The sequence below is a fragment of the Pan troglodytes genome, chromosome X (assembly GCF_028858775.2).
Source record: "Pan troglodytes isolate AG18354 chromosome X, NHGRI_mPanTro3-v2.0_pri, whole genome shotgun sequence".
NCBI lineage: Eukaryota > Metazoa > Chordata > Mammalia > Primates > Hominidae > Pan > Pan troglodytes.
Genome location: NC_072421.2, coordinates 78,207,426 through 78,220,711, shown reverse-complemented (window position 1 = coordinate 78,220,711; position 13,286 = coordinate 78,207,426). Strand labels below are relative to the sequence as shown.

Genomic DNA, 13,286 nt, shown 5'->3' with positions numbered 1-13,286 from the left:
ACCCAGCTAAGAAAATCCGCGGGCCGGAGCCACGCGCCTGTGAACCGGAGAGGTCCCACTGCCCGAGTGGAGCCGGGCTGAGATTCTTCTCAAGTTGAGCCTCAGTGATCCTGTGGCCGAAGTTAGCGCCTTGACGTGGGACAATCGGACACGTCGCCGGGAGAGAACTGAGGCGCCTTCTGGCAGTTGTGACGCCAAAATCACGTCTCTGGAGACCCGCGCCCTCTGCCAGCCGGGCGCACCCTCGCCGTTAGCCTTCTTTGTGCGCCGTCCGGACTCCCAGCTCCCGGCCAGGCAGCCGAGCCCCAGCACAAAGCAGTCGGACCGCGCTGCCCGCCTCCCGGCTCGTGCCCCCGCCTCGGTTTTCCAACTCTGCGCCGTCGGGTCGCGGCAGGATGGTTGCCTCGCATTTGCTTGCCTACTTCTTCAAGGAGCTCAACCATGACCAAGTGCAGAAGGTTGACCAGTATCTCTACCACATGCACCTCTCTGATGAGACCCTCTTGGAGATCTCTAAGCGGTTCCGCAAGGAGATAGAGAAAGGGCTTGGATCCACCACTCACCCCACTGCAGCAGTGAAGATGCTGCCCACCTTTGTGAGGTCCACTTCAGATGGGACAGAACACGGAGAGTTCCTGGCTCTGGACCTTGGAGGGACCAACTTCCGTATGCTTTAGGTGAAAGTAACGGACAATGGGCTCCGGAAGGTGGAGATGGAGAACCAGATCTATGCCATCCCCGAGGACATCATGCGAGGCAGTGACACCGAGCTGTTTGACCACATTGCCGAATGGCTGGCTAACTTCATGGATAAGCTACAAATCAAAGACAAGAAGCTCCCATTGGGTTTTACCTTCTCGTTCCCCTGCCGCCAGACTAAACTAGACGAGAGTTTCCTGGTCTCATGGACCAAGGGATTCAAGTCCAGTGGAGTGGAAGGCAGAGACGTTGTGGCTCTGATCCGGAAGGCCATCCAGAGGAGAGGGGACTTTGATATCGACATTGTGGCTGTGGTGAATGACACAGTTGGGACCATGATGACCTGTGGTCATGACGACCACAACTGTGAGATTGGTCTCATTGTGGGCACTGGCAGCAACGCCTGCCACATGGAAGAGATGCGCCACATCGAGATGGTAGAAGGCGACGAGGGGCAGATGTGTATCAATATCGAGTGGGGGGCCTTCGGGGACGATGGCTTGCTCAATGACATTCGCACTGAGTTTGACCAGGAGATTGACATGGGCTCACTGAACCTGGGGAAGCAACTGTTTGAGAAGGTGATCAGTGCGATGTACATGGGGGAGCTGATGAGGTTTATCCTGGTGAAGATGGCCAAGGAGGAGCTGCTCTTTAGGGGGAAGCTCAGCCCAGAGCTTCTCAATACCGGTCACTTTGAGACCAAAGACATCTCAGACACTGAAGGGGAGAAGGATGGCATCCGGAAGGCCCGTGAGGTCCTGATGCGGTTGGGCATGGACCCGACTCAGGAGGACTGCGTGGCCACTCACCGGATCTGTCAGATCGTGTCCACACACTCCGCCAGCCTGTGCACAGCCACCCTGGCCCCCGTGCTGCAGCGCATCAAGGAGAACAAAGGCGAGGAGCAGCTTCGCTCTACTATTGGGGTCGACGGTTCCGTCTACAAGAAACACCCCCATTTTGCCAAGCGTCTACATAAGACCGTGTGGCGGCTGTTGCCCGACTGCTATGTCTGCTTCCTCCGCTCCGAGGATGGCAGTGGCAAAGGTGCAGCCATGGTGACAGCAGTGGCTTACCGGCTGGCCGATCAACACCGTGCCCGCCAGAAGACACTAGAGCCTCTGCAGCTGAGCCATGACCAGCTGTTGGAGGTCAAGAGGAGGATGAAGGTAGAAATGGAGCGAGGTCTGAGCAAGGAGACTCACGCCAGTGCCCCCGTCAAGATGCTTCCCACCTACGTGTGTGCCACCCCTGACGGCACAGAGAAAGGGGACTTCTTGGCCTTGGACCTTGGAGGAACAAATTTCCGGGTCCTGCTGGTCTGTGTTCGGAATGGGAAGTGGAGTGGAGTGGAGATGCACAACAAGATCTATGCCATCCCGCAGGAGGTCATGCATGGCACCGGGGACGAGCTCTTTGACCACATTGTCCAGTGCATCGCGGACTTCCTGGAGTACATGGGCATGAAGGGCGTGTGCCTGCCTCTGGGTTTTACCTTCTCCTTCCCCTGCCAGCAGAACAGCCTGGACGAGAGCATCCTCCTCTAGTGGACAAAAGGCTTCAAGGAATCTGGCTGCGAGGGCGAGGACGTGGTGACCCTGCTGAAGGAAGCGATCCACCGGCGAGAGGAGTTTGACCTGGATGTGATTGCTGTGGTGAACGACACAGTCAGAACTATGATGACCTGTGGCTTTGAAGACCCTCACTGTGAAGTTGGCCTCATCGGTTGGCACGGGCAGCAATGTCTGCTACATGGAAGAGATGAGCAATGTGGAACTGGTGGAAGGAGAAGAGGGGCGGATGTGTGTGAACATGGAATGGGGGGCCTTTGGGGACAATGGATGCCTAGATGACTTCCACACAGAATTTGATGTGGCTGTGGATGAGCTTTCACTCAACCCCGGCAAGCAGAGGTTCGAGAAAATGATCAATGGAATGTACCTGGGTGAGATTGTCGGTAACATTCTCATCGATTTCACCAAGCGTGGGCTGCTCTTCTGAGGCCACATCTCAGAGCTACTCAAGAAAAGGGGCATCTTTGAAACCAAGTTCTTGTCTCAGATTGAGAGTGACTGCCTGGCCCTGCTGCAAGTCCGAGCCATTCTGCAACACTTAGGGCTTGAGAGCACCTGTGACGACAGCATCATTGTTAAGGAGGTGTGCACCGTGGTGGCCCGGCGGGCAGCCCAGCTCTGTGGTGCAGGCATGGCCGCTGTGGTGGACAAGATACGAGAAAACCGTGGGCTGGACACTGTCAAAGTGACAGTGGGTGTGGATGGGACCCTCTGCAAGCTACATCCTCACTTTGCCAAAGTCATGCATGAGACAGTGAAGGACCTGGCTCCGAAATGTGATGTGTCTTTCCTGCAGTCAGAGGATGGCAGCGGGAAGGGGGCGGCGCTCATTACTGCTGCGTTCTGCCGCATCCGTGAGGCTGGACAGCGATAGAACCCCTGAAATTGGAAGAGACTTCCTCTTTCTCTCCCTCTTCCCTGTTTTAAATTACAAGGTGTCATCCCTTTGTGTCAGAGACAGACCCCTTGGCTTTTCCTTGGCAGAGAGGACCCCACTGGACTGGGTTTTGTCTCTGCATCTCATCGTAGAGCTTGGTGGCCGAGCTTGGCCCTATTAAGATAAATACAGTTCCAAATAAGGATTTGTTCACATGCGTCACAACCATTCCCATTGGTTCTCTTAAAACATGGAAATTGTCACCCTTAGTAATCCCCCTTGCCAAATTCCACGTCCCTGTATAATTCTACAGGATGGGGACACTAATGAAGATGTGGTTGCTTCACCTTGGAGCCTGAATATGACATTTCTAGGTGGGGTGCATCCCCCAGCACTGACGTTGTTACTGATTCTCCTGTCAGAGATATGCGAGGTCTCCACTGAGGACGTGAGCCTGATTGTCCTACAGGCAGACGTGGGGAAGGTGGAGGGGCGACAATGGAGGGAAATCCATGGATATCCACGCAGCAGCCCCTCTTTAACCTCATCTACAAGCATTTGCCCTGTGGATTCCAGCATTTGCTATTCCTGGAATCAAGGAATCCCAAGTCTGGGCAATGAAACCAAAGCCAGGAGTTGATGCATTCTGCAGTCAGGCCAGCTGTCGCACCTCAGCGGGGTGCACACGTTATGCACGAGCAATGGACCTTTGGGGAAGGGGGAGTTTTTAGTTTGTTTTACAAATTTTTCCTGCAAAAGTGGAAACACTGTATTTTCATTTTAATTTATATTTGAAATTTTATTTAGTTCTTGAAGTAGATCTGCTTCTTCATCTTGACATGTAATGGTCAGTTGTACGTAATGTATTTATATGTTAATTTGTTATGTATACAGATATGCAAGTCTTGTCAGAATTGGCCTCGGTGTAGTTAAAGGGCGGAAGAGGAAGATACTGACTAGTCATAGAAATACCTCATTCGCCTGTGGGAAGAGAAGAGAAGCCTCTTCAGGGTGAGTGAATGGCAAAGTGGTTGCTTCTGGCTCCTCCTTCCCCTGTGGTCTTGGAAGTGTGTGGAAGGCAGGGACAGAGATGGAGGCTGAGCCAATAGACTGAAGAGACCACAGCAATTGGCTCCTCCATCTAGAGATTTTCTTGGGGCAACATTCCATGGGATGTTAAGCAAAGGAAACTAAAGGAATCGTTTCAAATGGACTCATGGCTTAGAAATCTTTATTCTTAGGGCAGTCAGTAGTATTTTAAAGCTTTCTGACAAGATAAAGGAAGTCGCCAAAATTTCTTTTTTTAAGTTGTATCTAATCCTCAACAACAAACCAAAACAGAAAAATTAAACAACCAAATAAAACCTCAGGGACAACATTTTTGGTGTATTTGTGCCCTCCCAGCAAGTTTCACCTTGGGTTTGTATTTTAAATGTTTTACAAGAATGGTTGTCCATGTGCTTCCCTAGGCTGAGCTGGCATTGGTCTGCTAACCTGTTTTTGTGTTTTTTTTTATACACAATATTTATTTCAAACTATTGGGAAAAAATTAATTTATTTCAATTTATTGGGAGGGATGAGAGTGGCTTAAAAACTTCCATCCCTACTTTTCAAGAGTGCAGTTGATTCCGAATCTGAAAGCCTGCCTCTGCCCTAAAATACACACAAGCACAGACATTAAACCTGGATACTATATAATAGAGGGATGTAACTATTGAATTGGATACAAGGATCAGAATGGAAAGAAACTCACGATGAAATTGCACCCAGTTTTTGTATATTTATCAAACTTGTGCTGGGAATAGTGTCTGATTATACAACTTTTAAGCAAAGTTGTGTGTAATTAGGTGAAAACGGCCCAGCTCCTTCTGGGAGCACAGAGGGGAGAGGGGCTGGTCCTTCTCGTTTATTCTAGTCTTGCTTTGCTGTCTGGTGTAGCTCTTCTGCTGCTCCCATCTGCACTAATTGACCCATAATGTGGGTGTCTCCTGCTACACAAAAGCCAAAAGCTTTCACATAGATTTTAGTTCACTAAAGGGTGTCCACAAAATAGAGATTAATTTTAACTTAAATTTTAAGCTTGAAGATTAGGTGCTATCTATGAAGTTACACTGTTTTTTTTAAAGGTAGAGATGTGTGTGTGTGTTTGTGTAGGTATTAAAGATGTGTTGTTGGTTTCCAAAAAGGAACACTGGAAATAAATTTTGAATGTTTGTGTTCTCAGAATCAGGTTGACAGTCCCTTGCTGACATGGCTTTGCTTGTGTAAATACAGTGGATCTCAATCTTCGGGGTGTGATGAATAGCAAATCATCTCAAATCCTTGAGCACTCAGTCTAGTGAAGATGTTGTCATTATGTACAATACATAACTAGTTTAATTAACTATGCGATGTTAACTATTATTAATAAATTTTAACATTTTCCAAAATAAATAAAAAAAACATGATGTCATGATAAAATCCACACATGTCAATACTAACCTTGAATGTAAACAGATTAAGTACCCCAGTTAAAAGGCACATAACGTCAAGCTAAAGAAGTTAGACCCAAATGTATTCTGTCTTAAAGAGAACCATCTCACATGCAATGACACACATAGGCTCAAATTTAAAAATGGAGAATAATCTACCATGCAAATGGAAAACAGAAGGAAGCAGACGTTGCTTTCTTAATTTCAGACAAAACAGACTTTAAACCAACAAAGACCAAACAAGACAAAGAAGAACATTACATAATGGTAAAGGGTTCAATTCACCAAGAAGACCTAACTGTTCTAAATATGTAAGCACCCAACACAGGAGCAACGAGCTTCATAAGGCAAGTTCTTGGAGACCTGTAAAGAGACTTAGATTCCCACACAATAATAGTGAGAGACCTCAACACCCCCACTGACAGTATGAGAAAGATCATGGAGGCAAAAAATTAACAAAAATATTCAGGGCCTATACTCAACACTTGACCAAATGAAATTAATAGACATTTACAGAACACTCCACCCCCAAACAACAGAAAATACATTTTTTGTCATCACCACATGGTACATACTCTAAAATCAACCACTCAATGTGATCTCAAACAACACTCAGAAAATTAAGAAAAAAAAGCTTACATCATAATAACCACACTCTCAGTCCATAGTGCAACAAAAATAGAAATCAACAGTAAGAAAATTGCTGAAAACCATGTATTTACATGGAAATTAAACAACCTGCTCCTGAAGGACTTTTGGGTAAGTAATGAAATTAAGGCAGAAATCAAGAAGTTCTTTGAAACTAGTGAGATCAAATATACAACATATCAGAATCTCTGGGACATAGCAAAGGCCACATAAAGAGGGAAGTTTATAGCACCAAATTCCCACACCAGAAAGTTAGAAACATTTCAAATTATCAACATAACATCACAACTACAGGAACTAGAGAAGCAAGAGCAAACCAACTTCAAAGCAAGAAGAAATAAAGAAATAACCAAAATCAGACCTGAGCTGAAGGAAATTGAGACATGAAAAGCCACTCATAAAATCAACAAATCCAGGAGATGGTCTTTTAAAAAATTAATAAGATACATAGATCACTAGCTAGACTAATAAAGAAAAAAAGAGAGAAAATCCAAATAAACCCAATTAGAAATGACAAAGGGGACATTACCACCTACCCCACATAAAAAAAAAAAAACTACTCAGAGACTACTAGAAACATCTTTATGCACAAAAGCTGGAAAATCTAGAAGAAATGTATAAATTCCTGGACACATACATCCTCCTAAGACTGAGCAAGAAAGAAATTGAATCACTGAACAGATCAATCATGAATTCCAAAATTAAATCTGTAATGAAATATCCACCAATCAAAAAAAAAAAAAGCCCAGGACCAGATGAATTCACAGCCTAATTTTACCAGATATATAAAAAAGAGTTGATACCACTCCCATTGAAACTATTCCAAAAAATTGAGGAGGAGGATCTCCTACCCAAAACACTCCATGAGACCAGCATCATCCTGATACCAGAACCTGGCAGAGACACAACAACAACAAAACTCAGGCCAATATCCTTAAAGTACGTAGATGCAAAAATCCTCAACAAAATACTAACAAACTGTACACATCAGCACATCGAAAAGGAAACTCACCATGATCAAGTAGGTTTTATCCTTGGGCTGCAAGTTTGGTTGAACATATGCAAGTTTGGTTCAACATATGCAAATCAAGAAATGTGATTTATCACATAAACAGACTTAAAAATGAAAATTATATTATTATCTCAATAGATTCAGATAAGTCTTTTGACAAAATTCAACATCGCTTTATGTTATAAACTCTCAACAAACTAGGCATTGAAGGCACATTCCTTAAAATAATAAGAGCCATCTATGACAAACCCACAGCCAATATCATACTGAATGGGCAAAACCTGGAATCATTCCTTTTGAATGCTGGATCATTATAAAGATGCCCTCTATAACGATTCCTAATTAATATAGTACTGAAATTCCTGACCAAAAAAATCAGGTATGACAAAGAAATAAAAGGCATCCCAATATGAAAAGAGGAAGTCAAACTACCCTGTTTGTAGAAGTCGTGATTCTATATCTAGAAAACCTTGAAGTCTCAGCCCTCAAGCTCCCCGATATAGTAACCAATGTCAGCAAAGTTTCAGAATATAGAAATCAATGTACAAAAATTAGTAGCATTCCAGTACAAAAACAACAGTCAAGCCAAGAGCCAACTCAGAAACAAACTCCCATTTACAATTGCCACAAAAGGAGTAAAATACCTACAAATACAGCTAACCAGGGAGGTGAAAGATCTGTACAACGAGAATTGCAAAACACTGCTCATGGAAACCAGAGATGAAACAAACAAAAAGAAAAACATTCCATGCTCATTGATAGGAAGAATCAATGTCATTAAAATGGCCATAGTGCCCAAAGCAATTTATAGATTCAGTGCTATTCCTATCAAACTACGAATGACACAGAATTAAAAAAAAAAACTGTTTTAAAATTCATACGAAAAAAGCAAAAAAAGATCTTGAATAGCCAAGGCAATTCTAAGCAAAAAGAACAAAGCCGAACGCCTCACGTTACCTGAATTTTAATCATATTACAAGGCTATAGTAAAAACAAACAAAGAAAAAAAAACAACCAAACCGACAACAATAACAAAAAAATCCTCCAGAATGGTACTGGTACAAAAACAGACACACAGAACAATGGAACAGAATAGAGATCCTGGAAACAAGGTTACATGCCTACAACTATGTGATCTTCTACAAAGCTGCCAAAAAACAAGCAATGGGTGAAAAGACTCCCTATTCAATAAATGATGCTGGGATAACTGGCTAGCCACATGCAGAAGATTGAAACTGGACCCTTTCTTACATCAAATAAAACTGTAAACTCGAAATGGATCAAATACTTAAATTTAAAACCTAAAACTATGAACAACCTAGAAGACAACTTGTGCAATACCATTCTGGACATAGGACCTGACAAAGATTTCATTACGAAGACACCAAAAGCAATTGCAAAAGAAACAAAAACTAGACAAATGGGATCTAATTAAACTAAAGAGTTTCTGCACAGCAAAAGAAAGTATTAACAGAATAAACAAACAACTGAAATGATGGGAGAAAATCTTTGCAAACTATACATCTGACGAAGGTCTAATATCTAGCATCTATAAGAAACTTAAACAAATTTACAAGTAAAAAACAACCTCATTAAAAAACGGGCAAAGTACATCCACAGACACTTCTCAAAAGACATACACACAACCAAGAAGCATATGAAACAAAGCTTAACATCGCTAATCATTAGAGAAATGCAAATTCAAACTACAATGAGGTTCCAGCTCACACCAGTCAGAATGCTTATTATTAAAATGTCAAAGAATAACAGATGCTGGAGAGGTTATGGAGAAAAGGGTATGCTTATACACTGTTGGCAGGAATATAAATTAGCTCAGACATTTTTAAAAGCAGTGTGGTGCTTTCTCAAAGAATTTGAAATAGAATGACCATTCTACTCAGCAATCTAATTATTGTGTATATATCAAAATAATATAAATCATTGTATCATAAAGACACATGCATGTGTATTTTCATTGCAGCACTATTCACAATAGCAAAGACATAGAATCCACCTAAATGCCCAGCAATGGTAGACAGGATAAAGAAAATGTGGTACATATATACCTTGGAATATTACACATCCATATAAAAAACCAAAATCATGTGTGTCTGTGGTTTTTTTTTCAGTAACATAGATGATGTTGGAGGTGATTATCCTATGCAAAGTAACACAGGAACAGAAAACCAAATAATGCATGTTCTCACTTATAACTGAATGCTAAACAATAAGAACATGTGGACACAAAGAGGGGAACAACAGACACTGGGGCCTACTTGAGGGTGAAGGTTGGGAGGAGGGAGAGGATCAACATAGTACCTGTCGTTCAGTATGCCTATTACCTGGGTGGCAACATAACCTGTACAGAAAATCACCATGACGTGCAGTTTACTTATAAAGCAAACCTGCACATGGATCTCTGATCCTAAAATAAAAGTTATAAAAGAAAAAAATCTAATTTCACTCTTCTGCATGTGGATATCCAGTTATCCCTGTACCGTTTTTTAAGGAAACCATCATTCCCCATTGTATGTTTTTGGCACTCTTGTTGCAGATCAGCTGACTGCATCTTTGGGTATATATTTCTGTGCTCTCTATCCTTTTCCACTGGTAGCTATGTTGGTCTTTATGTTAATAACATACTATTTTAATTATTATAACTTTATAATATATTTTAAAATCAGAAAGTCTGATGCTTCCATCTTTATTTTTTTTTAAATATCACTTTGTATATTCTGAATCTTCTGTGGTTTCACATGAATTTTAAGGTGTTTCTAGGATGTATAAAACTGACACTGGAATTTTGATAGGGATAGCATTGAATCTGTACATCACTTTTGGTAGTATGTGCAGTTTAGCAATATTAATTCTTCTAATTCATTAACATTAAATGTCCTTCTATTTATTTGTGCCCCTTAATTCCTTTCATCGAAGTTCGGTAGTTTTCAGTGTATAAGTCTTTTAGCAACTTGGTTGACTTTACTCATAAGTATTATTTTTACATTTTTATACTATTGTAAATGGAATTGTTTTCTTAATTTTCTTTTAGGATGGTTCATTGTTAGTGTATATAAATGTAGCTTATTTTATATTGACTTTGTATCCTGCAATTTTATTGAATTCTTTTATTAGTTCTAATAATACTTTTGGAGTTTGTACAAATTAGGATCATGTCATCTACAAACAGACATAATTTTACTTCTTCCTTTGTTATTTGCATTTCTTTTATTTATTTTTTCTTATCTAATTACTCTGGCTAGTGCTTTCAGTGCTATGTTGGAGGGAAGTAGTGAGAGTGAGCATCCTCATTCGATTTTCAATAACAGAGGTCAAATGTGATGTGATGTTAACAGTTACCTTTTCATATACACCTTTTATTATATTGAGGTACATTCCTTGTACACCTGTTTTGTTGGGTATTTTTATTATGAAATAACATTCAACTTTGTTAAATGCTTTTTTCATATCTATTGAGGTGATCATATGATTTTTGTTCTTCATTATGTTAATGTGATATATCACATCAATTGATTTACATATGTTGAATCATCCTTGCATCTCAGGGATAAGTCCCTTTGATCATGGTGTATGATCTTTTTAATGTCCTGTAGAATTTAGTTTTCCAGTATTTTGTTGAGAATTTTTGCATCTATATTTATAAGGAATATTTTTTCTTTTTTAAAAAATTTTTTATTATACTTTAAGTTTTAGGGTACATGTGCACAACGTGCAGGTTTGTTACATATGTATACATGTGCCATGTTGGTGTGCTGCACCCATTAACTCTTCATTTAACAATAGGTATATCTCCAAATGCTATCCCTCCCCCGTTACCCCACCCCACAACAGGCCCCAGTGTGCGATGTTCCCCTTCCTGTATCCATGTGTTCTCATTGCTCAATTCCCACCTATGAGTGAGAACACGCGGTGTTTGGTTTTTTGCCCTTGCAATAGTTTGCTGAGAATGATGGTTTCCAGCTTCATCCATGTCCCTGCAAAGGACATGAACTCATCCTTTTTTATGGCTGCATAATATTCCATGGTGTATATGTGCCACATTTTCTTAACCCAGTCTATCATTGTTGGACATTTGGGTTGGTTCCCAGTCTTTACTATTGTGAATAGTGCCGCAATAAACATACGTGTGCATGTGTCTTTAGAGCAGCATGATTTATAATCCTTTGGGTATATACCCAGTAATGGGATGGCTGGGTCAAATGGTATTTCTAGTTCTAGATCCCTGAGGAATCTCCACACTGACTTCCACAATGGTTGAACTAGTTTACAGTCCCACCAACAGTGGAAAAGTGTTCCTATTTCTCCACATCCTCTCCAGCACCTGTTGTTTCCTGACTTTTTAATGATCGCCATTCTAACTGGTCTGAGATGGTATCTCATTGTGGTTTTGATTTGCATTTCTCTGATGGCCAGTGATGATGAGCATTTTTTCATGTGTTTTTTGGCTGCATAAATGTCTTCTTTTGAGAAATGCCTGTTCATATTCTTCACCCACTTGTTGATGGGGTTTTTTTTTTTTTTTTTCTTGTAAATTTGTTTGCGTTCATTGTAGATTCTGGATATTAGCCCTTTGTCAGATGAGTAGGTTGCAAAAATTTTCTCCCATTCTGTAGGCTGTCTGTTCACTCTGATGGTAGTTTCTTTTGCTGTGCAGAAGCTCTTTCGTTGAATTAGATCCCATTTGCCAATTTTGGCTTTTGTTGCCATTGCTTTTGATGTTTTAGACATGAAATCCTTGCCCATGCCTATGTCCTGAATGGCATTGCCTAGGTTTTCTTCTAGGGTTTTTATGGTTTTAGGTCTAACATGTAAGTCTTTAATCCATCTTGAATTAATTTTTGTATAAGGTGTAAGGAAGGGATCCAGTTTCATCTTTCTACATATATTGATCTGTAATTTTCTTTTCTTGTAGTGTCTTTGTCTGGCTTTGATGTTAGGGTAATGTTCTCCTCCTAAAATCAGTTTTGAGATGCTTTCTCTTCTTTGAATGTTTGAAACAGTTTGAGAAGTAGTGACACAATTTCTTTCTTTTTTTTATCTTGGTGTAGAACATTTATTTATTTTTCCCATGAATCACTCAAAGTTTAGGTCAATGGGGAATAATTTTAATCAAAGAATTGTACATTTTCTTCCCACATATCCTGCGTTGTATTAGGAAATGACATTGTGATCCATTTCATTACAAGTAAAATATTACAAAATATTTATAGGAAAATTAAAATAACTCAAAAACAAAATTAAAAATAACTTAAAAATAATTCAAAAACAAAAGGCAAGATGAAATAAACTGGTTTTTCAGAAATCTCTACTCTAGTGTCCACAGCACACAAGAAGAGAGCCAAGGCCGGGCGCGGTGGCTCACGCCTGTAATCCCAGCACTTTGGGAGGCTGAGGCGGGCGGATCACGAGGTCAGGAGATCGAGACCATCCTGGCTAACACGGTGAAACCCCGTCTCTACTAAAAATACAAAAAATTAGCCGGGCGTGGTAGCGGGCGCCTGTAGTCCCAGCTACTCGGGAGGCTGAGGCAGGAGAATGGCGTGAACCCGGGAGGCGGAGCTTGCAGTGAGCCGAGATCGCGCCACTGCACTCCAGCCTGGGCGACAGAGCGAGACTCCGTCTCAAAAAAAAAAAAAAAAAAAAAAAAAAAAAAAAAAAAAAAGAAGAGAGCCAAAACAAATAAGCAATTGAGATCCCCCTGATCACAAATTTCCAAATAATTAGAGTAGGGCAAGAAATAGGATGAGAATGGTGGTGTGAAACGGAATGGATGTTAGCAGCACTGCTTCAATAACTGATATATTCTGAATGAAATACCCTCTTTTATGTGTAGTAAATTCTGAACAAGGCTAAATTTTAGGATACTTCTTGAACTGAAATTAGAAAATACCCTGACAATGGAAGCAGCTCTCTCATCTCAGTTTAATAAGAGCCTCTTTCTTTCTCCATTGGCCACTGTTGTGAACAGAAGCCTGTTATGGCAT

At 41.3% G+C, this 13,286-nt stretch overlaps 1 protein-coding gene across 1 annotated transcript; it reads left to right on the top strand.

Moving 5' to 3' along the window:
• The first annotated feature begins 372 nt into the window (after nt 1-372).
• On the top strand, nt 373-3,797 carry LOC100614100 (hexokinase-2-like). The gene is given in 2 exon segments (XM_054676523.2): nt 373-2,426; nt 2,428-3,797. Coding segments are annotated over 2 exon segments (2,436 nt in total). The 5' UTR covers nt 373-713; the 3' UTR covers nt 3,151-3,797.
• Nucleotides 3,798-13,286: the final 9,489 nt, after the last annotated feature.